At 40.5% G+C, this 26,131-nt stretch overlaps 1 protein-coding gene across 2 annotated transcripts in view; it reads right to left on the reverse strand.

Moving 5' to 3' along the window:
• Positions 1-26,131, reverse strand: part of TAF4B (TATA-box binding protein associated factor 4b) — a 72,123-nt gene that overhangs the window by 25,624 nt on the left and 20,368 nt on the right. Inside the window, exons 6-12 of one of the 2 annotated variants that reach the window (XM_061448622.1) lie at positions 24,043-24,132; positions 19,931-20,509; positions 14,820-14,952; positions 14,144-14,249; positions 8,611-8,780; positions 5,742-5,872; positions 81-206 (exon numbers count right to left, since the gene is read on the reverse strand). In XM_061448622.1, the coding sequence (XP_061304606.1) occupies positions 81-206; positions 5,742-5,872; positions 8,611-8,780; positions 14,144-14,249; positions 14,820-14,952; positions 19,931-20,509; positions 24,043-24,132 (1,335 nt within the window). Of the gene's footprint in view, positions 1-80; positions 207-5,741; positions 5,873-8,610; positions 8,784-14,143; positions 14,250-14,819; positions 14,953-19,930; positions 20,510-24,042; positions 24,133-26,131 lie in introns of both variants that reach the window. The other variant, XM_061448621.1, reaches the window with a different exon arrangement.

Below are 26,131 nucleotides of genomic sequence, written 5' to 3' on the forward strand. Positions count from 1 at the left end.
GCAGAAATAGGAGAAACGTGAAGTTGTTTGCCAGTCTAAAGAACACTATTTCCTTGGAAAGCAAGAAGTGAAGTTCTTACCTTGGCTGCTCGAAGCAACATTTCACGTTCCTCTTCATCCCTTCTCCGTTTTTCTAGGTGATCAAGCTCTTCAAGAAATCTCAGCTGTGCTCTGGTGTCACTAGATACGATGTAGCTATCACTCCCCTGGAAACAGAAGTTTGTTATAGACAACCAGGCTTTCATATACACCACTAGGGCTAATAAGCCCAATGGGAACAATCTGACAAGAACAACGCTATTTTTCAAAGCCAGCAAATGTAGGCTGTTTCAGAAAGACTTCAGGTGGTAGGCAGTCATTTACAAATCTCTCCACTGAAGTATGTTTCTTGGCATTTGTGATGACTAAGAGGTTACTGAACAAGTAACTACTAAGAGGTTACTGAACAAGTCTATACTGACAAGAATAAAGTCTTTTAGATTTAAAGGCTAAAATTTTGTTTTAAACAGCAACTTCATACCCAGTAAACATACATACAAGACTGCCTTTTGGACAGGTTAAGAGAGGAAAAAAACCCCAACTGTAAAGCAACAGAATCTCATATCCTTTCCCCTTTAATAAGAGAAAAAGTGAAATTTGTCATTTGAGTGTTTGGCATTGTAGTTACAGACATAATCCAGAGTTTTAAATAAGCATCACCTAGTATTTCCGAAACGAGGTTTTATGGTTTAGAGCTAGTTATAATGAGTCTTGTGGGTGTAGACAGTGAGGTAAATTATATAGGGTTTATTGCAGCTTTAGTAATAAGTATTTTTGCCACAGTGGATGCTCTCAAGTTATAGAACAGTTTACGTTGAAAGGTGACCTCTGGAAGTCATCTGGTCCGGCTCCTGTACAAAGCTGGGCTAGTGAAAAATAATGACTTGTTCCAACAGTAACTGGACGTGTATGCATCGAAACACAACTAAGGTCCTTTTGGTCTAAAACCCAGCAATTAGTAGTTTGGTTTTCACACTATTTTTACCCTCACTGGAAAGCTTGAGTTTAACTTTACTTTAGCTATGAAAGACGACAAAGAAAGATCTAAAACATGGTCAACTGGCAATGAAAAGCTTGTTTTTACTATTCAGCCTGTCTCTGGAGGAGCAGTTTAAGCCGTGTGTTGGCCAGAGTGCATTAGGCAAAACAAGGCAGGGAGCCCATTCTAGATGAGGCATGTCTGTGCCACCTGTTTGTACCACTCTTTAATGCATGTCTTAGAGTCATCTTCTTTCCCCATTACTTTGTGAACTTGTCTGCTCCTGGGAAATTCATCCTTGAGCTTTTATCAGTCAAACACACTATGTACTTTCAGCAACCCTTCTTTCCATCCTACCCCAATTTCACATTTTTAATGAAGCAACCTTGACACACAACTATTCTGGCGTAAGAATACAATGTTTTACAGCTATTTTTCAGGCAAGGGTATATTTTAAGCTTACGGACTCTCAGTGACTTCAGATGCTAAATTTTTAGTTCTCAAACACACTATACTCAGGCTTTTCTTCCCACACTCAGTCATACACTTTTAAAAGCTGTAAGGAAAGTAAAAGCCGTCTTGTGGAGCACCATTGTCTCCTGATCTGAATTCTCACAACCCAGCCAAAGAATGAAATCAATCCCTCCTCTGGTATTAAGTTTGGTCCTTTTCAATGAGCCACCACTTTGTCACGTATCACCAATTGTGGCTCAGACCACACCATGTGTTGCAACCAAGGAGGCTTTCCAAAGACGAGTCTATGGCTCTGCAAAAAGTCCAAACGACCTTTCCCCCTTCTTCTGTTCCTACTCAAGGTTTTTTCCCAACTGCTCCCCACAAAACATACACTGCTTTGAGTCAGTCTCAGTACATTAGTACAATTTGTTTTGAAACAGCAGTTTATAATAATCCACCACCATGCCACAATCCTTTTAAAGGGGCAAAGAAGAAGGCTGTATTACCAGAAGATTATTTTTTCCAAAGTTTAGAAGAATTTTGCTTTGGAAAGCTCAAAGTCAGAGTCAGATTACATTTTTAAAGCCAAATCCAAGACGTTATGCCAATTAGAAATGCAAGCCTCTCAACCAGGAGCACTCTACCATTTTCTTATATGGGACAAGAAATGGGTGCATCCGTAATAGTATTTCAGCTCATCAACAACTGGTTTAAGATACTTTAATTTCAGGAATTTTTAGAAGAGAAACACCTATAGTTATATTTCGTCCAAAATAAACTTGTTATCTATAATCATTTAGCACTGAATTGCTTAGACAGAAAACATTAGGTTATATACCTGTTCATAAATTATAGCTATTATTGTTATGATGGAGCAAGTTGGATTCAGTTGTTCATGCAACAATTTAATTTCCTTATATAAGGCCAAAGTGTCCCCAGCTACAATAGTGCAATCCCAACCAAACTAAAGTTAAAAGTGTAATCATAGACAGAATTTAAACTATTGATAAAGCACATAACCACAATAGAGAGCATGGTTAGATTAGTACATGTGAAGGCTAGCCTTGTATATCTGACAGTTAAAATGTTGTTTTTACTTTATCTGAGCTACACTTAATCTGCAGTTCACCAAAAGTGAAAGAAAGTTATTCTGCTGTCCTAAAATAAATTATTGCTTTCAAACAACAATAGCACATCTATATAATCTTGTTATAAAATTAATTTTTCCATGCTTTTTTTTCCCCATCAAATGAAATAAGGAAACGCGTACAGTCAAGACTCCACCACAGATGTGCTCTAAAGAACAGCCAATTCCTACCAAACTTTTTACGTTAGGTTTACACGTATTTGAGACACGCAGCTTTGAAGCAAAGCTTTCCCAGGTACATCTTTAGCAAGAAGAGAACTAGCAACAAATTCAACAGCAGCTATACGTCTTGTCTGTGATTTGTAACTTCCTTCTTAGATTGTCACATACCTGTAAATGAACCTGAAACCTGGCTCAGGTACTTGCGTTTTAGCACCAGGAATGTATTGTATGTCCAGGGGCAGAAAGGAAAAACCACACACAGCAAAGCTGTGCTTCACTTCAGTCCACCAGGAAAGAAGTGGAAAGAATCCCACAAAGACCAGGTCTCCCACAAAATCTGAACAGTTTAAGTCACATTGAACAGCCTGGCTGAGGACAGAGCAGGGACAAGCGGTTGCAGATGTTCAGCTACTATGTGAGAACTTACTAAGCTCTGGCTTTATATAGTCAACTCCTGAACCAGGTTAATAACAGAAAAGCTTCCGGTAAGTTATTTCTGTACTCCGCAGTTTGCTGGCGGCATGGGGTACGTAGGAAAAGGCTGGCTGTTACCACATCTAGGAGTGCTCTCTCCTTGCTATGTTTAAAGCTTACCCCTAAAACCAGTTCCGTGACACACCACATCACCCTACAGATAGTGTAGTTTAGGGCTGCAGTATTTTACTGCTACTGCATGTGGGGAAAATGTTTGCATGAAGCAATGTTTGTAGCACAGCATGGTGCCATGCCTCTCATGCGCTCATGGGCTCCAAACACAGGAACACAGCAGTCACGCTGTGCTGAACCCATCCACATAAGAAACATTTTTTTAATCACTGTACTCTGTCATTATTAATTCTGGTTTTGGGTATCATATTATGTCACATACATACTCTTATACCTCAGCAGTTCTCCAGACTGTAGGAGGGAAGCAGCCAAGGAACCAAACCAGCAAGCTAATTACTTCTGTGGTCTTAGCAAGGCTCTATAAAGGCACTGCAACAAGAATCGCAACAGAGAGCAGTTTACAACAATCTGACAAGCTATTCCTCCTTCAGATAAAGAGACTGCCATGATAGTTTTATCACAATTAAGTTAGTGACTTCCAAAGACAGACTCCTCTATCTCCTTGCTCCAAAATTTAGTAAAAAAGGGGGCAAAAGTTGGCAAATATGGCTGCATGATATGAAGCTTTTACTCTGCCAACTCACTCTCTCTGCAGGGGTACCAATCAGATGTAAGTTGCTAGGCATGAGCTGAGCAAACAGGGAAGAAGAGTTTCCCAAGTCTGATCCCATGAATTACTAGCTTTTTATACCAACTTCTACCCTAGCAATACTTACCCTACTTTCACCACACCTATCCCCATTACTGTACGTCTTTTTGTCATGGACATAAGCAAATACAAAGCCTTACAGGGCAACTTGAAAAGGCTCTGGAAAATTCTCTGAAAAACACAATGCCCACATTGCACACTGATACCTATTAATAGCCTAGAGGGAAAAGACAATGGGGAAGCACTGGGGGAAGTGGAATACAGGGCTGTGTAAATACATAAATAAATACCTAACAGGGCTCCAAAACTCTGTAGTGTTCTGCTCTTGAACATTTAAAAGACTGTCAGCATCCTTCACAATATTATTACTCACAAACATAATCCTAAAGACACTCCCGTAGTGTAATACCATATTCCTGACAGAAGAGGGTCCCTGTGCCTCTAGGATTATTATGCCCATTACTTGTTTGTTTTGTTCATGAGGAAAAAAAGGACAAGAAAGCTTATTGTAAGACTGCAATCTTACCATTGCTCCTGGCAATTCAATCAGACAAAAAACTATCAGTTTTCCTACTGCTTTAGTTCAATGAGAAAGAAATCAGCCCTATCAAGCCCACTGTCCAAGAACATTCCCTGTCTGCAGGACACAAAGTCCTACTGGTTACCCAGGACTTCAACTTCCAGCTCACTTTTGCTCAGGATCATTACTGGATCTCCCACTTCAGAAAGACAACATAGAACATGTACAGATTTCTAAAGACTTCTCATTAAAAACTCTATTCTTTTTCTGCATTGATTTTCTTTTTCTACCATGTCTTCTTCTGGCAAGGAACAACATACTCCAACTGCTCCAGACATCACTATAAATACTTGAAAGATTCCAGGGAGTTTCTGCTCTTTACTATTGCTTCTTCAGTGCTTAAAAGCCTATAAAAAGTGTTCAGTCAAAAATAACTCCTATCCCACCAGTTAGTAGCTCTTGTTAAATTTCATTAAGTTCCTGTAAAAAAACCCAATAAGCTAAACCTGCTTGATACTGAAAATGTGTGGACTCATATCTTATTACTGAATGACAAAAAAAACCCAACTATTTTGGCCAGTATGTTATTGCTTCCCGTTTGTACCATACAAGCATCTTAAGGGATACTGGCTCACTGGAACCTAATTTACTTCATACTGAATGGAGCTAATACAAGGAGGGGAGGGAATTTTAAGTAGCACTGGCAGAAAAAGAGTTCTGGAAACTTGTAAGAGGTCTCTGCCTTCACATGGAGCACATTCTAAAAATAAAATACTCCATTCAGTTTCCCAAGGCTTTTTTACTGAGCCAGTATTGCAGTTTCATCAACAGTAAACGCATAAAGCAAACACAAGCCCCTAAATCAACCTGACCACCAAGAGCATTCAAATATAGCTTTACATTTAACTATGAAAAACAAATTTTTGTGTAACAGGCACCACTTTTGTGGAAGAGAAGAAACACATGCATTTACTCTTACATTGGGTTTTAAAAGCATCTATCCAACAAGCTGAATGGAAAACCTAAGGACCAGTTAGAGGCTAAAAACAGTTAAAACCAGCCTTTGGTAGATACTGCAAACACGCATACTGCGTATGATGTGGCTATACTTGGAAGGGGTTTACCTTCGAGGCTGCAAAGCAGGAAAACTTTGGTGCAAAACTTGCTTAATGATTTCCTTTACCTTGTGGGTTGACACTCTGTGCTGAGCAATTACAGTTAGCTTTTCTAGGAGCCCTCGTAATCTCTCCTGTGTAGCATGGGAGATCAAGTTCACAACATCAGAGTTAAGTTCCATAATGTCATGCCTTTTACCTGTGGAAGCAGAGAAAATCCATTACGTGTTTTAGTAGTAGCTGATAATTGAAATAATTAGCACAGCAGGTATTCTGTTCCCCCTGGAAGTCATACCCATTATGAATAAAGGTTTGGAGATTATGATTTTCCTGGTAAAGTCACAACTTCAAAGATCTTAGACATTACATTAATAAAACTTAGCCTGGAGCTTCAGAAAATATAGACATTGTTTCACTTAGCCTCCAGAACCACTCTCCTTGCAAGGTCATTTATAGGACAAAGTTAATAAGAACACAAATCAAGCTTCATGTTCGGGGAGGGGGAAAAGTGGTAGCTGTAGAAATTAGTGCCATATTCTGTTAATTCCAGTAATTAAAAAAAATAGAGAATTACATTGTGCCCTGCTTGACACCATGCTTGTTAACAACTCATGACATTTATTCAATGAGCAGAGATGATTTTTGCAGCCCACTCAGGGCAGGTTGGCTGGGGCAGGACCCTCTCACCTGCCTCAGCCAACCAGCACAGGGCAGACAGACCCAACCATCCCATGGCAGTGGCTCAGACAACACAGATCAAGTCCAGCCAGGGTCATCATGCCATCACCTTCAACCTTTTCTCGCGGGCTGCTGCTGCCTCTCTGCATTTCAGCAGCTGCGACCGAGGCTGGTGACAGCTCCAGGCAAAGCTGTGCCAGCCCCGCACCCAGAGCTGGGCATCACCTCTGCAACCTTCCCGCTGCTGCAGGCTGCCAACGGAGAAGCCTGCCCATGGTTGACACCATCGATCACTCAGCGCGACTCTGTCAAGACACCTCGATGGCAATGATTTTTCCCTGGTAGGCACAGCAGGCAGCAGTTTCACATGCCTCATATGCTGTACCTGTCAGAAGCACTTTCCCTTGCCCCTCGCTGCATTTACAGCAGCTGTAATATTTTATGATGCAATATATAGCACGCCTTCAAAACCCATTTCAGTATTTATTACCAAGCAGAGTGTTAAGAATGGATAAACACTCCACAGTAAAAAAAAAAACTAATCACCTATTTCATTTGCTTTTGCTACTTTAACTGAAAATGAAAAACAGTCTTGTGAGACAGGGAGAATCTACAATGCTTTCCCAGATATAATCTAAGTGTTCCCGCTACTTGATCTTGGCCAGTGAGCACTGGCCTCTACCCTAGCCGAGTGCAAAGCTCATTTTGTTCAAGCACCTTTCAACACTTCCGCAGCAGTTTCTCATTAGACTATCAGAATACATTTTAGTATGCCAACTTGAAGACAAAATAAAACATCCCAAATCTCAAGACCTCCCTTCACACACACAATTTCTAAACCAAAAAGGGTTTGGTTCAAAAGCAGAAGTGTTCATTTTCTGAATTGCTGTATTCCCTGACTGTAATATTTTTCTTGCAATCAAAATGCTCTTCATTTACAACATGAATTATTAGTAATGTGAAACAGCTACCATGCCAGCCATGAAACAGCCAGGCTTGTATTCATCCATCTTTCAACGAATTGTCTTCATACCCCAAACAAGAAAATTATTCTAGAAGCACTTTATGTTTTTGTACAGCTCTTCATTTTTCCTTATACCCACTTCCCCTGAATGACTGGTTAATGTTCTACTGAATTTTGGGAAAGTCTTCTAGGCACCAGCTCTGATGTGTATTGTCTCTTTTCCACTACTAACACAGCACTTCCTTCCTTCAACTATGCTGTATACAGCTCAGATGGCATATCTGCACTAGTGCAGGATGTATGGAGGTAACAGGTAGCATTTGCAGGCTACATGCTCATCACATGCTAGCTGCTCAGTTTGGACCAAGAACCAGTTGCATGTAGAAACAGAAAGATTTTATGATCATGTAGTTAAACCACTGTGACAGAATTACGACTGCATGTACAAACAACAGGCTTTCTTGAATGATCAGCTGTAAAACTCACTGTTCCAGTATGGCAAGCTACCAGGCAGAGAGCACGCGCATGGAGTTGAGCAATATTCATCCAGTTTGCTGTAGACGGCAGTGGTACCAATCAGCGTGGTGCTATACAAATACATGCACCTGCGCTGACATAACACAACATTGCTAAGCAACAGTTGTTATTTTGCTCAGAAACCAACAGCTGAAATAATATATACACTAAAAGCTTCCTATCAGAGTTTAGTCACAGGCATTTAACATACATTCCAGTATTATTCAGTGATACAGATAAACACCTTTAATGTCTCTTTCACATAAAATTATTTTTTTTTCCATGGAAAGAGTTATAAACTAAGGTCTGCCCTGTGTGTATTGGCAGTTTGAAACTTTTAATGTTGGTCAATAGAATACATATACCTGAGCAGGCTGAGGAATGCAAAAACCATTAGGAAAGTCAGTGTAATGCATCAAGTTGGGAGCTGCAGAAATAGAAAAGCACACAAAGTGTTTTGACACCAGCATCTATACAGTTATTAAGTGTTCCATTAAGTTTAAGAGTCATAAAGTTGCTCGCTTCTCACATGATAAAGTGGCACCAGTTTGTTTCTTCTGGTTGTGCTTCAGACTATTTACATGTAAAAGAAAACCTTACAGAAGAGCTGTTTCCTAGAAGCAGAAGTAAAAACTCAATATATTTTGGTAGAAACACATGACTTGAGATGATAGATCGAAGTAGTTCCAGCTCCTCCTTCAAAGACTGGAGGCTAGCTAATGAAGCAGGCAAGGAAATGCTACGTCCATACATATCTGTTGCACACACTTTATTCTCACCTATGTTCAAGATCTTCTTCTGAAGTGCTTCTGAGGAGAGAAAAGGTTCGTCTGCACAAGAGCGGATCACAGTACCAATGAGCTCAGAGTTTGTTGCCAAAATGCATGCATTCTCCTCGTTCAGATTGACCCCAGCCATAGAAGTCACATCATTTATGTCATCTTCAACTCTACTAAAGAGAAAAACAACACTTAATGCTTGCTCAGAATAGACAGAAAGAAAAAGCCTCTTGACTATCAACAGCCACACTGCGTATCTTGGAGGCTACCCCTATACAATAGATGTTTAGTGTGGGTGTGGACAAGGACAGGTGGAAGTTAACAGCTTTCACACTTCAGTGAAGTGCCTCTCAAACATTAGATTAACTAATGCCTCAGTTGCTAGGCATGCAAATCCTTTATATGAAACTGAAATTCTGAGTGAGCTCAAAAGCCAGGGACCGAGGTAAACCTGGATTAAAAGTTTCCAAAACCCCCCTGCCCTGCACTACCACTCTTACAGCTTTAAATTTGTTTCAAAACTCCAATTCATCAGGTAGAACTAAGTGCTGAAGGAAAGTGGATATTGACTGATAAAGAAGCCCACTTTCTAACTGAGTTGCCTACCCTATGAACTGAAGCTTACAGCACAGGCATGTTAGCATGGACCTGATCTTTGCTTTTCTTTTAGTGAATTTTCTTAAAAAATAACATACAAACACTCCTTTGTCTATATACTAGAACCAACCCAGACCTTGCCCTTTGAATGAGTCCTATCATACAGTACTTATGTATATAGCACGGGGAATGTCATGCTTTTGAAGAACAGCAGCAGAGCTCTAGCTCCAGCTCCATTTGTTGGATTCTGCTGTAGCAGTTTTGGACTACCTGTTTGAAATAAAACCTCAAATCTGGCATACTGAGCACTAACACATACTCACAGCAAAGCTCATGTTAAGCAAATAGCCTGTGTGCCTCAGCTTTCTTTTTTTTTTAAAAAAAGAAAAAAAAAAGATCATTTAAGTTAAAATACTGAATGAATCTTATATGGGAAAAGATATGTCAGAACTTTGGCAGTGAAAAAATCCAAGTTATTTTCAAGTAAGTTTAAATCACCAAGAGAAAGTCTTCTCTTTCTTCATAAAGTGGCAAAGGCCCTGACAGTGGCTTCAAGAACCAATCCAGAATAGACGTCTGCAATATTAATAAAGACAAGTGAAAGCACTCAATCTGAAGGTCTTTTAATTTGAAAAACAAAGAAAACAAAACTAAAACACGCTCTTCTCCTCTTGAAGAGTATACTCTGGCAAGGTTTGATAAAGTTCACCTTCAGAAAATACTGTGTGGCCTACCTCACTCTTGAACAAGGGGTTAGCCAGAAATACGCCTTTCTTAAGTGAAATGTGATCTCTTAGGGCTGGCAATGGGTAGAAGCTGATGTTATTAAAATGTAGGTTGGGTTTGAGCCATATTCAAAACACACAAGAAAGTGTTGGGATTTTTTTCCTTAGGGATCTTCTCATTTGGGCTTCAGTAAGTTTCTGTGGTGCAAGTTGTCTACCACAAATTTCTGGAGATAAGCCTGGCTAGGAAAGGAGTCCAGCCTTTCCCTACTCCTCCTATTTATTTGTGTGCACTCATGGCTGGAAGTTATACAAAAGTGATTCACTCAGGAATAGATACCCAAAGGATTCTCAAACCAGCTTCATTCATTAAGTCTAACTAGACATGATAGCTTCCTGACTAGGCTTGTGCCCCAAATCCATCATGCTAAAAGCAGTAAACCCCAGGACTGTCAGAGCAGTTAGATGACCATGATCAGGATTCAAAGCTGAAGTTAACACTGCCAGAACTGTTTCTCTCCCCCTACCCTTTCACACCCAGCAACTGAGCATATAGTCATGCCCTATCAGCCTAACAGAGACCCTGATCTTTCAACAAGTGTGTAAATGAAACTTCACTGCATGATAATTGAGTGCTAACTGATTATCACAAGTACACTCCTCTTTCCTCTTCTTAATGACCACTATTTTGCTGATGGCAGAGACAAGAAGTGGAGACTGCCACCAATTTGCTGATAAAGGGGATTATAAAAATCAGCCTACTAGCACCAAGAACCACATCAGAAGATATTGGGGCTAGATGCTGGAACCTGACATTACCCCAGTGGAGCTATTTACAAAATCCAGGTACGGATGCTTGCATCTCAGGTACAACTGTATAGTACACAGTTTCAGGGAATCATTTTAGCTTTCAACCTGGCCACATACGCCAAATACTCAACATGAAGGAGGTAAACTTCTACACTACATATCAGTCCACCTTTCTACATACCTGAGTTTCCCTTTAGCAGTTCACTATTTTCTTTAATACTTCCATGCATATTTCCATTTCTCACCATCTCTCTTGTGAGTACACACGTACAAGAGCTTACATGCAAGCAGACATCTTTACCTGTACTGTTTTTAAGGACCAGTTCTAATTTCTTCATAACTCTGCATTAAATCACCACGTCACTAGCCTTGATGGAAGATTAATTTGCACTTATTTTACCTAACCCAAGGAAACTACAATTACATTTCCTTAGAAGTAGTACTCACTAAAGAAAACATAAGTTTCAGAAGCCACGTGAAGTTTGTACTTTTTACTATTCTTTTTCCTTTGCTGTTCCAACAAACCTCACTCATTTTAGGTAAGGTATCATGTACTTCAAGTAAGCGACAGAAATCATTCTACTAAAGTGACAAATTTAAAATATTCCAGAGCATACACACACACGCATTCCTGTTGGATACTGACTTGCTTTCATTTTCAGCAATCCCTCCCATAAAGCCCGTCTTCCACACCACCTCCTTCAATGCTTTTTATATTTCACGTATCACACGCAGAAACAACAAGAAAAAACTCCCCCAGCTGTTTTAAGTCTCCAGTGATTTAAGTTTATTAGGACAATGGGGAAACAGAACAGAGAGTGCTACCCTGTATGAAGTCAGTTTTGACACTTATACTGAACGTTCTCTTGGAAAAGAGGTGCAAGCAATGCAGATGCACCACACATCTACAAATGTGCCCGTACTGGCTTGAAAAGTGAGGCTGTGGCACCCTCTGGTGTTCGACCAACGCACGTGTATTCTTCTGAATCCATTTTATGTAACAGTCAAAAGGGAAAACGAGTATGGCCTGTGTCACCCAAACCTCCCTGCACGATCACAGACAACTCCACTGGGGCAAGAACCACCAGCGCTCACCACCAGCATGAGGGAGAAGGAGCAGCTGCCCAGACGTTCTCCACTCTGCTGCCTCGCTCCTGTTTGTCTTCTGACTGAGATTGCTAGTCCCTTCTGGACAAAATGCACAGAAGCCAGAGTTGTATGTGCTTTGGAGAACAACTCTATTAGACAGAATAGATGCACAAAGATGCAAATATGTGTCTCATTTTTTCCAGAGTGCTCTAGCATATACTTTACAGAAGTATACAAAGCAGTTTATAAAATCTTGATGCTTTTAAAACAGACTTTACAATACACGCTATGTGGCAATCAAGTGACAGGGACACTAAGCACATGCCTAGCTGAAATAATTTCTAGAAGTTTTTTTTCTTTTTTTTTTTTTTCAATTGGGAGATAAGAAATCACCATCTTTATTACTGCTCATTTCAAGCAACCTAAACCAGCCCATTAAGGAGCAGACATGGTCAACCTAAACCAGCCTATTAAGTACAGCTTAGTGAGTACACTCGAGCTCGAATCCTAACCTAACCACGTCACACAGTAGCAGAGGGAGCCAGGCTCAGTGACATACTGCAATGAGAGTATACAGTCTGAAGTGCCACATGTACAGTCACATCAATTACAAGACACACTCTCTGCCCGTAATGAGTCTCATCACAAAAGGGGGCCATGGTGCTTCTCTCCACCTCACACATGATCAGCCAGTCATGCATGATGGATCACAGGTCGCAAAGAACAGCTCTGCTGGGAATACTGAAAGTCAAGACAGAAGGCAAAAACCCACTGCACAGCTTACTGGGGAACATCTATTGCCCAGGCCAGATTAACCCTATGTGGTGTTAGGCCTGCTTGGAGAACATACACACTTGATGGAGGGAAGCCAAAAGCTCAGGTACACACTGCCCAGGTATAGATATAAGAGGATACTCGTATGTAGGTTTTGCAGTTGGAAATTTTGGTTATAGCAGTGAATAGAAGAAGAACCAGGGATATAAGATGCTTCTTAGAAAAATCTAAGGTGAGTTAGAGATTTTAAATATGAACTCTCATGAAATTAAGCTACTTTGAAAATCATAATCCAAAAGCAAAAGCAGAAATCCATCTTGGATCACACTGTAAAAACAGAGTTTTTCCTACACTAAGAATTCAACAATTTGGAGAAGGAGCTTCAAGAATTCAAACTTTTTCATGTAAGACAGTTAATATATTCCAACTGGAAGAGAAAAAAAAGTTCCCTTTTTTTATTTATTTAATTTGTATGTTGTTTTGGCTTTTTTTCTATTAATTATATTTATGAAGTGATTTTCTTTTTCCCAAACATCACTACCCAAAATTACATCCCAAATTATATTCCGAAGTGTATTTCATAAGAGCTTGAGGCAGCTGAACAGAGCTACTGCTTTAACATCAGCTTTTTATTTCAACTTCTGGCTACCTGTATTCTGGTGTTTACTATATACTATAAACAACAACAGCCCTCTGTCTTGTATCAGTGCACACAAAGCTGTATGTAGCTTTCAAGAGATGAGAAGTCAACTGGTCAACAAGACAAAGGTGGTGTGTCTGCTTTTATCTCCAGAAGAGCAAATTCATGCTTGCCTTAAAGTCGTAAGTTTATAATGCTTACAGCAGTCTGTACCTCTGTTGCAACATGACATTTCAGAGCTACAAAAATAATTTCGGCTTTTGAAAAGTTAATCAGTTACCAGAACTAAAAGCTTTAAGCACTCTTGTAATCTAAATGCCTAGGAGAATGTGCCAGAAGTCATAATTAGTGGTGTAGTCAAAGACTTTCACCTCTACATACAGGAACAAGCTTGTAAGAGGAATTAATAAAAGATTTTGAAATACAGCACAGAGCTTTAGACAGGTTACCAACCAGTCCAAATAACAGTTCAATGCTATCTTTCCATCTGTAAAAAACAGGTTATATCTGCTTTAGTTCTACAGAAAGCTTTTAATACAAGATAACTGCTTTAGATTAGTTAATAGTACTCATAGGATGGAGATCAAATATGCCTCCTCTACAAGTGAAAAAGTGGTACATAGTGATGCACACTGTTTATATAATTACACTCTTGTGACAGCATGATAAAAACCCAACCTCATCAAGATAGCTTTCGTATATTAAAAATAGTTAACATCTGATATGAAGTCAAAAGTTTTAGGTTTTCCCTTCCCAACTGGTATTATAAATTGAAAAACACCTATCATAAACAAGTTTCTAAAGAAAGTTGCTTTGATTTGGGTTCTGTTCCCACTTCTACACTGTCTGTTTCTTTTGTTCCTTCCTATAGTAAACTTCTGATATTGTTTATTTTTACCTGAAGGATGTTGCTCCATTTGCTTTTATTTCAGCTTTCTGAACAGGAGATGCTTGAAGCGACAGAATTTTATTTCCTGGCAAGGTAATTTGTTTCAGAATGGAACCTAAAACAAAACAAAGAACATGCCATGGTAGAAAGCAAAATGCTAAAACAACTGTTTAATCACTTCATGCTTCTAGCAAAGGCTACTGCAGTCTCAATGACTACTCAGGTCCATGGAAAACTAAACACTCTAGAATCTTACATTCTACATGTTCGGTATGGCCCAAACCACTACACAATGCCAGCAAACACCCTCCTCTCTGCTGACCAGTGAAAGGTTTTAGTGAAAACCGGCTGCCTGAGACAAACTCGTATTATGCATCAACCTGGACCTGTGGAAGGAACACAATTCTCAAAAGCATCACGGTTTAAAGGAATTTCACTGCAAGGAGCTTACTCACAGTATTTTTAACAAGTACATATGTTTGGCTGACATGCTTGTAACAGGTTCCAGAAGTTGACATGGCACTCTCATCAGAGCTCCAAGCAAAGATGTTCAACTTATCACACGGAGCTGGCTGCTCCCAACAGACAACCACCTTCTTATATTCCTACAATCCACGAACAGCCTGCACTTATTTCTATACTTCAGCAGTCTTCTCCCTTCTCCATTAAAAAGGCTTCACTTTACCTGCAGGAAACTGGCTAGTTTGAACAAGTGTATTCAGTGGCATGCTTTTCTGAGATGTCTGTAGGGTCAGTGTTGAGGGTTGCGGGAGTGAAGATACTTGCTTTACAATGGTCCCTGATGGTTGTTGGACTACCTGGAAGTGCAATATACAATATCACAGAGTGAGAAGAGCTAAACATACATAGAAGTAAATAGTGTCAATGTATTAACATGTTCATTTAGCTTTAAGCTCCAGCTCAGTAAGTTCTAACAGATACTTCACCTTTACTGAAAACCATATTAGACAAGTTCCACTGAGTATTACACAATCCATTACACTTAGAGACTTTCCTCTACGTAAGTCCTGCTTAACAAGACAGTTGAATATTGAGTCTGTGGGCCAAAAAGTTCAAAAGGGTAGGTATCATATACACCTAGTTAAAAAGAGAGAACACCAAAACAGTTAGAAGTCAAACATGAAATCCTTTTCCTGTCAAGAATGAAGAGTATACACTGTAAAGTTACTACGGCATTTTTAGAGCTGCAACATCAATTGTACATTGAGATGCTGCATTTCAAAGTGTTAAGCAAAAGTAAACTGAACATATCAGTTAGCTGGAACATGAAGTACTAACCAGCAACACCTATAGTGAGTACAGCCTCTACACAAAAACATCAGTATGCTGCTGAAGGGTAAAAAGGAAAGGGGATGATTGTTTTGTTTAAAGAGGCTCTTGAAAGAAATAAAACCAGACAGCAGGATGTTGTCACACTGGCCTACAGGCACAGCCCATAAATACTAATTCTTCCTCTTCAGGGGCACATATTAAAATGCAAGAAAGTAACAAAATTTCCCTACCCCTAAAACCCCATTTCCAAGCCTCCTAGCTAGCAGAATATGGGCTGCAGCTTTTGTTACATCCTTTGGAAAAGTTCTTGATTACAAGTAATAGAAAGATGTGCTTTTAGCAAAACACAAAATTATCAACATCTTCAGATTTAATCCTACTTTTTGTCAGCAAAAGCTAATATAAAGGAAGTTCTGGAATCAAGAAGCTACGTTTTCTCCTCTACATCTTTTTTTCTGACTTCAGAAAGTCTAAAGAGTGCTTGTATAGCAACACTGCATAAGTTCAATTACAAAAATAATTTATTATACTTCAGAAATTAGTCTGTCTCCTGCTGTCATCTAGCTTCATATTTGTCAGTAAACATCATCAGGATAAGCATCACTCATTCGCAAAAAGAGGCATTTCGTGTATCAAATACTCAAGATACACCCCACCCATGCCCATATTAATAGCATCAGGGTTTGGCATAGCAACAGGAAAGTAGAATAACTGAGCTGAAGGTGGTGTCTAAGAACCAGACAACAAACAGACAGCTCTTGAGAAGAAACCTAAGTGCCAGAAAAGGAAAGAACCATGGGAGTACATGCATGGGCAGACTGTGGACCGAGTCAAGGCTCACACACCCAGCACTTGATCATGAAGTAATACAGACATGAACATTAGCTGCCACGTGTTTTACCAAAGTGCAGTTAGATCCTCCTGAGAGACCCAGTTTCCATGTGCTGGAAGTTGTAAATAACATTAACAGCAGCATTTAGGTGTTCAGGTAATTACTAAGCCACCGACCGATCAGCTTGGACAAACTACTCGCATGGCTCTGCCAGCACTCTGACACGCACCAAGAGATCCTCCCTACCACCAGTGAGAATGATGCTTCATCTTCAGCATCGAAACACTGAAACAGCACAGGAGGAAATGGCAGCATTCAAGATTAAGGTACAGCAGACAAAAGAACAGAGACTGGCAATGTTAAATCAACAGTCTAGGTGGAGGTTGGGAAATAAGCCAAGTAACCGAAGAGACTAGATCAACAAGACACGGAAAGGAAGTATTGGAAGTAAAGCTAATTTTCTGTTGCCATTTTAGCTGCTAGACTAACAGAAGCTGGAAGTCCTTGGGAGTTGCTACAGGGAGGGCAACAATGCTAGAAATTTCAACAAGGATCTAAAGGCAGAAAGAAGTATTACAGAAGTAGGTAATACCTATGAGAAAGAGTTATTGTCTCTTCAGGTTAGCAGCAAGAAGTAATAAAGCAAAAGGACTGTTCCTTTGTGCCCCATTAAGGAGGTTGACAGAGACATCGGAATAAAAAGCACCAACACTCTTAAGTAAAACAAAATTACAATGCAACATCCAGACAATAGCATAAAGTCAGCTGCCTGAGAGAGACTCTGATTAGCCTTACTTGCATCTGTTCTACATTCATAAAGCAAAATTCAGAGAGAAGCAGAGGAACGTTGAGGTACCATCACACACCTCAAGGACTGCTTCAGGAAGGAAGATTCACCAGCTGAATGCAAAAGCATACATCCAGGACAAAAATCTCTTGAAAAATAACAGAGACTCTCTATTCAAGAAAGCTCAGCTCTGAAGGGACTCAACTAACAACTCACTAAGAACAAGTAGCTGGAACAGCACAAGCACTTCACTTCTTGCTTCAATCGTTAGCAATGTCCAGGGGGTGCGTCTCACTGGTAATTGTGGGGACTACACCGTAAAACTCTTGTTCTTTAAGCTTATCATGAAGTTGTAGTCTCACAGCAACTTTCCTGCCATTGGGGGCCAGCAGCTGGTAATGTAAATTTTCATTTATTGTACTTTATCAGGAGATAAAGAAATACGGCAGCAAGACAAGCCTTATTTCCAAGATGAAACTTCTTTGTGAGCCAATGCCCTTAAATGAGGCTGTATAAAAAAAAGTCATCAGGAGGGAACCCTTCCAAGAGCGCAACTCACAGCACAGGCATGCAATCAATCCCAACAGCATTCCCGAAGAACAGGTCCCTCTGCATCCACCATACAAACCTAGAGTTTTGATAATCACACTGCGGAAATGAAAGTTACACGGTGCATCACTCTGGTCACAATTTTGATACTAAAATACTGCAGTACTGCATTCTTAAGCACCACCAATATTACAACAGAGCTGGCACTTGAAAGTTCAATTCACATCCATCAGGCACAAGAGTCCTAAATTAGAAATGGGTATGTAGAGGGAGTGCATGGCATCAGACAACTCTGTGGGCTGGAAAGGGAAAGAAATTGCTGGCACCATTATATGGACAGATTTGCACAGCTGGCATGTGCTTCCTTTCAGCTGCCAGCAGGACCCTTCTGTTAGGGAGGGGAGGTCCAGATTTGTTTTCTTGTGGGAGGAAACAGATCCTCTGTCCTTTCAAGGAAAGGCATCAAGGGAAGCCCAAGAAGATACAGCCACTTCTACTAACTTGCTCTTTGTGCTAACGTGTTTTCTGAACAAACACCAAGCTCCTGATAAGGCTAAGCTGCAAAGTGGTCAACTCAGCCTTTCTACAGCAAGTATTTTAATCACGGTGCCTGGGATCTACCCAAATGAGGATAAAAACATGTTTTATATGCAAGTCAGTGTTTTCAAGGCACAGTGAAGAAAAAGAATTGCAACAGGCTGCCACAATGCAGCAGTGGAAAAAGCAGGAGTAACTTCTTTAGTTCATCAATATCATACTCAAGAAGTGTTTTGACTCCCCAGTGTAGAGTTAAGCTTCCTCATCTATTTGTGCAGATGGTCAACCTTTCCCCTGGATTACATGGCTTGCTGTGTAGCCAACAAACTGCTCTCCAGCCTTTGTAGAACCTAAGAAGCCCCCATTTTCTTCTGGCTGGAATTTCAAATTGAATCCTCAAAGACAGTAAGGGTATCAACTCCTTTTCCAATTTGGCTTTATCTATTACTATTGAAGACTATCAGTGCATATGCTTATAACTGGTTATGGTGGGGTTTATTTCTTAGTTTTTAAAACAAACACATAAAAAGGACCCCTCATCTTCTCCAAGATATGATGCTCCTTTTAAGCAAGTCTGGAAAGGTGAAAAGCTGGTAGCATAAGCTCTTTATTTAGAATCCAGGATTCTTGCATTACATCCACCACCATAACTATATCCCAGCTGAAACCAGGACACTTACATACTTTGAAAAGAAGAAAACTAAAAAAGCAAAACATTTTAGGGGTCTGCATACTGTTAAATCAAGTATACACAATGAATTACATAGGAAATTCACACACTAAATGTCCTACTATACCTGTGAAAACTAAATCTGGCTTCACAGCAAGTCTAATGTTTTCCCTCCTTTTAGGGAAGAAATCTTTACAAGGAAGTCCTATTCAAGAACTGGAGTTCTTTAACTGCCAAAGGGAGACTGTTGTCTTGAAATACTTGGGAACATTACTTACAGGTAAGCCAGTTAAACGACATACTACTTGGTATCTCAAACACCCAGAAACCAAACCTCATGTATTTCACAACATTGGTCTTTGGGGTATATCTGCGATCCACAGTTTGCTGGTACTTAATATTAACAATAGCAAGAGGTTAACCTGTGCCAAGACAAAAAACACATTGCTTTTGAAGGTATTGTTTTAATAAGACATTTATTTCTCCTCAAATCTGTTAGCTAATGAGGCCTAATAGAAAAAAAACCCTCACTTTTGGATGACTTCATAATTAACATGTCTTAGTAAATGTGGAGGTCAGAACTCCACTCTGAAAAGCTCATTCAGCTAGTTTGAACATCATCAAGTCACCTGTGCCTGCAAAGTATCCAGGTGTATCCAGGGTAGGAACTGGTAGAGAGACTGGAATCCCTGCTGGCTAGCCAAGGTACAGCCCTAACAGAGCATCTAATAGTAATTAACACAAGCATCCCATGAGCACTTTCTGTTTCTGACACTAGCACGGCATGCCTTTTCTTTCAAATGCCAACTTATCCTAGCTGCACACATAGCGGTGGTCAGAACTCGTATTTCCTCATGTCTCCAGCTCTGTATCTGGTCTGGTGGTTAGCCTGTCTTGCAAGAGACCAAAGCTTACAGGTTGGCTTTCACCTTTCCAGCAAGGGCTCAGTATCCCTAAACTATGACAAACATAACTGATTAACTTATGACAGACTAGCTTCTGGTTAGCTCTTGGCAGACTGATTTCATAAGTTTAGGAAAAAAGCCCAGCTAAGATCCAAAATTTGTATCCTCTTTACAAAATTGTAGAAGAAGCCCGGTTACAGAGACACAGAGAAACTCATCTTACCAACTGTTTCACTTTAACCACTTGCTGAGCACCCACTGACTGTGCAGCAACAGAGTTCGGCTGTGAGATTTTGATAGTGATTGGGGTTCCAGTGACTGATTTCAGATGCTGGAGAGGGGACGTTGCTGAAGATGCCACTGTGGAGACCAGCACTGGCTTTGGAGACTGGAGAGTGGACGTTGGTACCACAGAGGTAAAGACTGGCTTGACAGTTTGGATAGCAGTCAGCCCTGATGTTGCTGTCGTGGTGGTGAGGACTGAAGCTGCAGGCCGAAGAGATGCTGTCACCACTGCAGAGGAAGGAACAGACTTTACGGTCTGCAGAGATGCTGTCGCTGATGCACTGACAAGGACTGGTTTTATAACTGGAGAGGCTGTGACTGTTACAGAGGCAGATACTGGTTTTATAACTGGAAGAGAAGTTGTTGCTACAGCTGAGGTTACCACCCCCCTCGAAGTAGCTGGTGCTGCAGAGATACAAGTCAAAACAGCTTCTGGGGTTGGAGCTGGCTGCTGCATACACTGCTGGATAAAGCTCTGAGCATTGGGCATTAGCTGCCGTAAAGCAAACATGCTTTTCTAGAAGAAAAAACAAAAAAACAGTTGATGTAATATTAACAGAACCTTCCACAGTACTGATACATTAGCAACTAAATCCTCATATTCTAATTTAATTTCTCAAAAGACAATGAACTGCTTACTTCAAACAAGTTTTGCTAGAATTCAGGGACCCTTAACTTGATGATGCTACTGCTCAGTGAAGACCACAAGAATCACCAACGCAGGCTGAACAAAGGTCAACAGTCACAATGGCTTCACTGCACATAGCAAACCCCATCTATAGGAAACTCACCCATAACCTGGTTCTCTTGTTCAGATTTTTCAGTTTGGAATTTATGTGTCATAGTAAGGCCATTCTAACTGCCTTTTTTTTTTTTATTTGTTTTGCAAAAAACCCTGCTATATTGTAACAGCTGTGTTTATTCCACCAAGTGTATCTGACAAAGAACTACAAACTATCCATCAAAGTCAGAAACAAGCTCTGAAGACGGGAGCACTTCTATACCAATACAGCTGTATCTACACTAGGGGGGGATACCACTTTAATAATGTCTGTATTGCTCCAGCAGCACGACTTAAGCCAGACAGTTCTTTGCAACAGGAGAACAAACATCAGTAAAGGTATATGACAACTCTTCATTTTCACTACAGCTGTGTTTGAGAAGGTTATGGACAGAATAATCTTCAAGCCCTCTAAAGATTTTTCTCCTTGACTATGTACAACCTGTTATGGCTCAGGGGGCCTATAGGGATGCTGGGGAGGGACTCTTCATTAGGGACTGTAGTGATAGGACAAGGTGTAATGGGTTAAAACTTAAACAGGGGAAGTTTAAATTGGATATAAGGAGGAAGTTCTTTCCTGTTAGGGTGGTGAGGCACTGGAATAGGTTGCCCAGAGAGGTTGTGAATGCTCCATCCCTGGCAGCACTTAAGACCAGGTTGGATGAGGCCTTGGGTGATACGGTTTAGTGTGAGGTGTCCCTGCCCATGGCAGGGGGGTTGGAACTTGATGATCTTAAGGTCCTTTCCAACCCTAACTATTCTATGATTCTATGAAATCAGTTCTGCAACCACCTGTATATTCTCACAACTCCCCCCTTTTTTTTATACCTTTGTCAGTTTTGAAGTTTGCAGCAGAGTCTGCAGCATAGTGCTGTTGCTCTGGGCTTCATACAAAAGGAATGTGCCTCACACGCTAATACACAAGTGAACAAATTGTTTGCACGCCTGCACCTTCTGCAGCATGCCTATGTTTAACATTCACTTCCTTTTCTTTCAAAAGGCTGCTCAGCATTCCACATGCTCCTGATGCAATTTGTTTACCAAAAGCATCCATCAGAGATTTGAAAAATCAAGCAGGCTTCACAGCCAAAGTCACTGTACTTTTCCACCTACTGGAACAGACAAAACAAAATGTGCACCAATTTCATCAAAATCCTGCAGCTCAAAGATAAGACAACTCTAGAGAGTCCTCCCTAAAATTCCACTTCACTAGCTAAAAGTAAATTGGCAACAAGCCGTACCACATTTCTTTCCAGAATCAAGCTGCAAGTGTTTCCCCCACAACAAGGCCAGCACAGATCCTTGTGGCGCTTTAGAGAAGTGCTCCTGAAGTCAGCTTCCATTTGGCACTCAGTCCTGTTATAGCTGCTCAGAGCTACAGACCAGACCCAACTCAGGTGCATCAACCTTAAAGTATTTCACATAAAACAACCAGAGCGCAAGATGTTTTAAAGGATGGGTAACACTACAAAGTCAGCTAACTTTGATCACAATGATGTTTAAATGTATCTGAAATCCCAGTCTTTCTTTGTTAACATAAGTGTACAACAGGGAGAGAGCATCTTGTCAAGGATTAGGGGGTACAGATACTGCCCAAAACAGAAAAGCCTGGATGATGCCAGTACCTGGCAGCATGCCGCGGTGGCTCTACTGTGATGGGTCAGGGTCTGATCCATGCTGATAAACCCAACTTAACTCCTGTTGAGCTGCTTAGAGGTCTGTGTCCCAAGTGTAGCAGCTCTCCACATTGTGGGATGACTCATTAGCTCAGGTTGAGCAATTCTGTAAGTGCATGAGGACAGTGCTGTGCCTGAGCTAAAAACCCCTTGGGGGACTCCAAGGAAGGACGCATTTGCAAGTGCAGTGCAGCCACCCCTCCACTCCTCTACAGGGCTCACCAGCCCCAGACAAGGTCTAGCTGTGCCAGATTCAAGCTGGGTCTGCACAAAGCTTCTGAGGTTCAACTGAACTGTTTTGGGAACACAGGAATGCCTAAGCTGGCCCCATGCAAGCACAGTCAGCCCACGTCCAGTGGCTTTCATAGCCAGGGCCCCTGCAGGAAACAGCTATGCTACTTCTGAAGCCAAACTTGCCCTGGTAGTCAGTAGGGCTCTGCTAAGACTCCACACAGCTCATAGGAAACCACTGCCAGTCACACTGACCCTACACTCACAGCCTGGTCCTTCTGAAGCCAGAGATACACTGGGTGCAGGAAAGCCCATACTCTAAGCTGTGTGCTTCTAAAAGAATAAGTAAGTGACCAAAATTTTCCATCAAGCCTCGCAGAAATTACTGTAGTCTCCAAGACTCACGGCAAACTTGCTAGCAGAGCATTTCAAGATTGTTCAAGTATGGAATGAGTATTTTTGTTAGAGTGTCAGACAAACACCAGCCATTTAAAGCAGTACAATATTACCACATGCGTTGTTATATGTGCTGTCAAATACTAAAGAAGAGGACAAGGTCCAGAAAACCTTTATCTCAGCTTCACCACTTAACTATTCTTCCTCAATTCTCCGTCATGCCTATAAGGAATGCCAAGGAAAAGTACACATGTATCAAGCCTAAGAATAGTGCATACACTGCAATTAAATAATTGTAGCCAAGTTTTACATGCTTCCACTGGGATTTAATGCTTGCTGTGCAATAAGCATGTTAAATTTTTATTTTATTACTACCATTCTACCATATGATTAGAAGCGTTAAGACAGAATTTTTAATTTACATGATTAGTTGCTTGAATGGAAGTAAGAGTTGTCCTTGGTTACTTTTCCTAATCTGCAGTAGCCCTGTCAGACCCTTTCTGGAGAAACGGTGGTGTATTCTTTTGCCTCCAGTTAAACACAAACTAGCAGGCATATGAATAGCTTTGTGTAGATACTCTTGAGATTAAATGCTGCATAAACTGTACACAGCCACTGTTGTCAGTCTTGTGTATTAGAACTCAGAATAGCTAGTTTTGACGAGAAAGTAAGAGGTCATCTTTGTATAGTTGCTCTACTAGAGATGCACCAGTTTAAAAACATTAGTCTCTGATAATGACTTAGAGGGTAATTACTCTCCAATTTAAGAACACAGCATAAATCACTCCTCTGAACTCTTCTGTCACCAAAAAAATTGTCTTTCCAAGAGTAATAGTCACACAGGGCCAGGTTAACTACCATTTCCTCAAGTAACCTGAGAAAACACCTATTAGAATGCTCTCTCTTGATTTTCTTTTCTTGTCCTCCTCCCTCCCCTCAATAAATATTACATATCCAGACACTTACCTTGAGAAAAGGAACTAAATATGGTTGTGGAGATGACTTGAGCTCTATGTATAGCTTTTTTGTAAATTCTTCTGGTTCAATTTTTGCTTCCTAAGAGGAAAGTATAATTATGATGGTAAGTTATAACTATGAATCTACCATATTTTTCTCCCAGATGTATCAAAAATTCATGAAAATTTAAATGATCATTGAATTGTTCAATTTCAGTACTCAATTGCTTTTCTCCTCCTGTAGTTTTAAACAAAATGTTTTAAGATAGAATGATGTTGTAATTTAAATATACTATTACCAAATTAAATTACTTTCTTCAATTATAAGCAGTTAACACACTGAAGTGAACTGACAGAAACAAGCAGTACTGATCCATTTGAGTACCTTGCTGTTACGCAGAGATATTTAAAATCTACTTTGAGTACTTTTTTCTTTAGAGGTAGTTTATCCGAGTAGAGATCAATTTAAAGAAACCAGGGTCAAAAGACAACTCAGTAGGTTTTGTAAGACAATTCTAGTCTAATGTATACCTAGCATAATAAAGCAGAACACTTAACACTGTTTTTCAAAAGCAGCAGAAATTGAACATTAGAACATCACTCCTGCATACCACTACAGAAACAGTCTTCTGGCCTGTAGAGTCTACTTTCTTAATGCTTTCCACTCTTCCCCCAGCACAAACACCTGACTCAAGGGCTCGGCAGTGTTAGGAAGCTGCAGCAGACTTCTGAGACCCTCTGCTTATATTACTTCAGTGTCACTATGATGGGGCTAAGGTGATAGCTAGCCCCAGACACTGCTGCCCTTTCTCACCCTCCCATGTGAGACCCTGCCACAGAGTCCCCAAGAAAATTAAGTCCTCCGAGAAGGTACAGACATACAAGGAAGAGGAACCCAGCACCAATCTCTGTCTCTACAGAGAAATTGCTCCTTTCAGCCATATTCTCATTCAGAACCACCATCCCAGGAGCTACATGACCAGAGCAGGAGTTTTAAGGACTGTATAGTCACAGACAGAACTTGCATCAGCTCTCTTATCTAGTCATTTGATCTGCTGCCTGTTAGGTCTCACTGAGCTTTAGATGCAGTTCACCAAGGTTGCACTGATGCAGTGATTTGGTATACAACATCTCAGTGCATACAAGGCTCTTGACACCCACTTCACAAGATGTTGCCTTAAGGACCATTTTACTTCACAGCTGCCATTTCCCTCACATGTACAAAACATTTATTTATTTATTTTACCTTCAAATCATGTAGCATACTGAATGGCAGAAGAATAGCATATTTTAAAGTACTACAAAAAGCAAACAAGTGCACAGTTAACGATGTATTAATGTCTGGTAACAACTGTACTTAAAAATAAAGTACTGTAAGCACAGTAAGGAACAATTCTAGTATTTTCCTACAGAAGAAGGAGTCCAGCAGGGACACAAAGGCAAAGGACTCAAACTCTTGCAAGGCTGCGTCTTCAAACAATCTGCTCTCTGAATTACACTTCTTGTCTATACCATACTTTTCTAGTCTGAAAAGCCCTTTGGTACCACTAGCAAAGGCACCCCCTCCACCAGCCCACAGCCTTCTGCTAAGGTGGAACAACAGAACAGCAGCAGCGGTCAAATGCCAAGACAAGAAGTGGCAGGAGAAATCGTTACCAAGAAAACCCAGCTGCGCTGGGGTGCAGCACAAAACAGCATAAGGAAGCCACCTGCAAGGAGAGAGACAGGTTGGCAGCCACCATGTTATTTTCTCCATCTCACTGTCTGAAGACATAGATAATATCATGCTTGTTCCACAGGAGCTTCACTATCAACATGTAAATCAGTTCTGTCTTAGAATAAAGTAGGATGTAAAAAAGTAATAATAATAAAATAAGTAGTATGGACTTAGCACTGCACTACAACCTCCACAGTAGTACTTTTGCCATTGAGGACTCAATACTGTATCAACATGATAAAATAAAAAAAAGCAGCTTAGACCCAGAAGCTGTGTTAACGCTATCAACTCTTTCTGCTGTCAGTTACCTGCAAGCATAAAATGAAATAGGAAGTGGTGGGCAATACAACATGTTTTTAAACACAGTTAAATTAAGAGTTAT

This window comes from Pezoporus flaviventris, unplaced genomic scaffold (genome assembly GCF_033815535.1).
Source record: "Pezoporus flaviventris isolate CSIRO_AGI_PZ_B2104156 unplaced genomic scaffold, CSIRO_AGI_Pfla_v1 ptg000007l, whole genome shotgun sequence".
Classification (NCBI taxonomy): domain Eukaryota; kingdom Metazoa; phylum Chordata; class Aves; order Psittaciformes; family Psittacidae; genus Pezoporus; species Pezoporus flaviventris.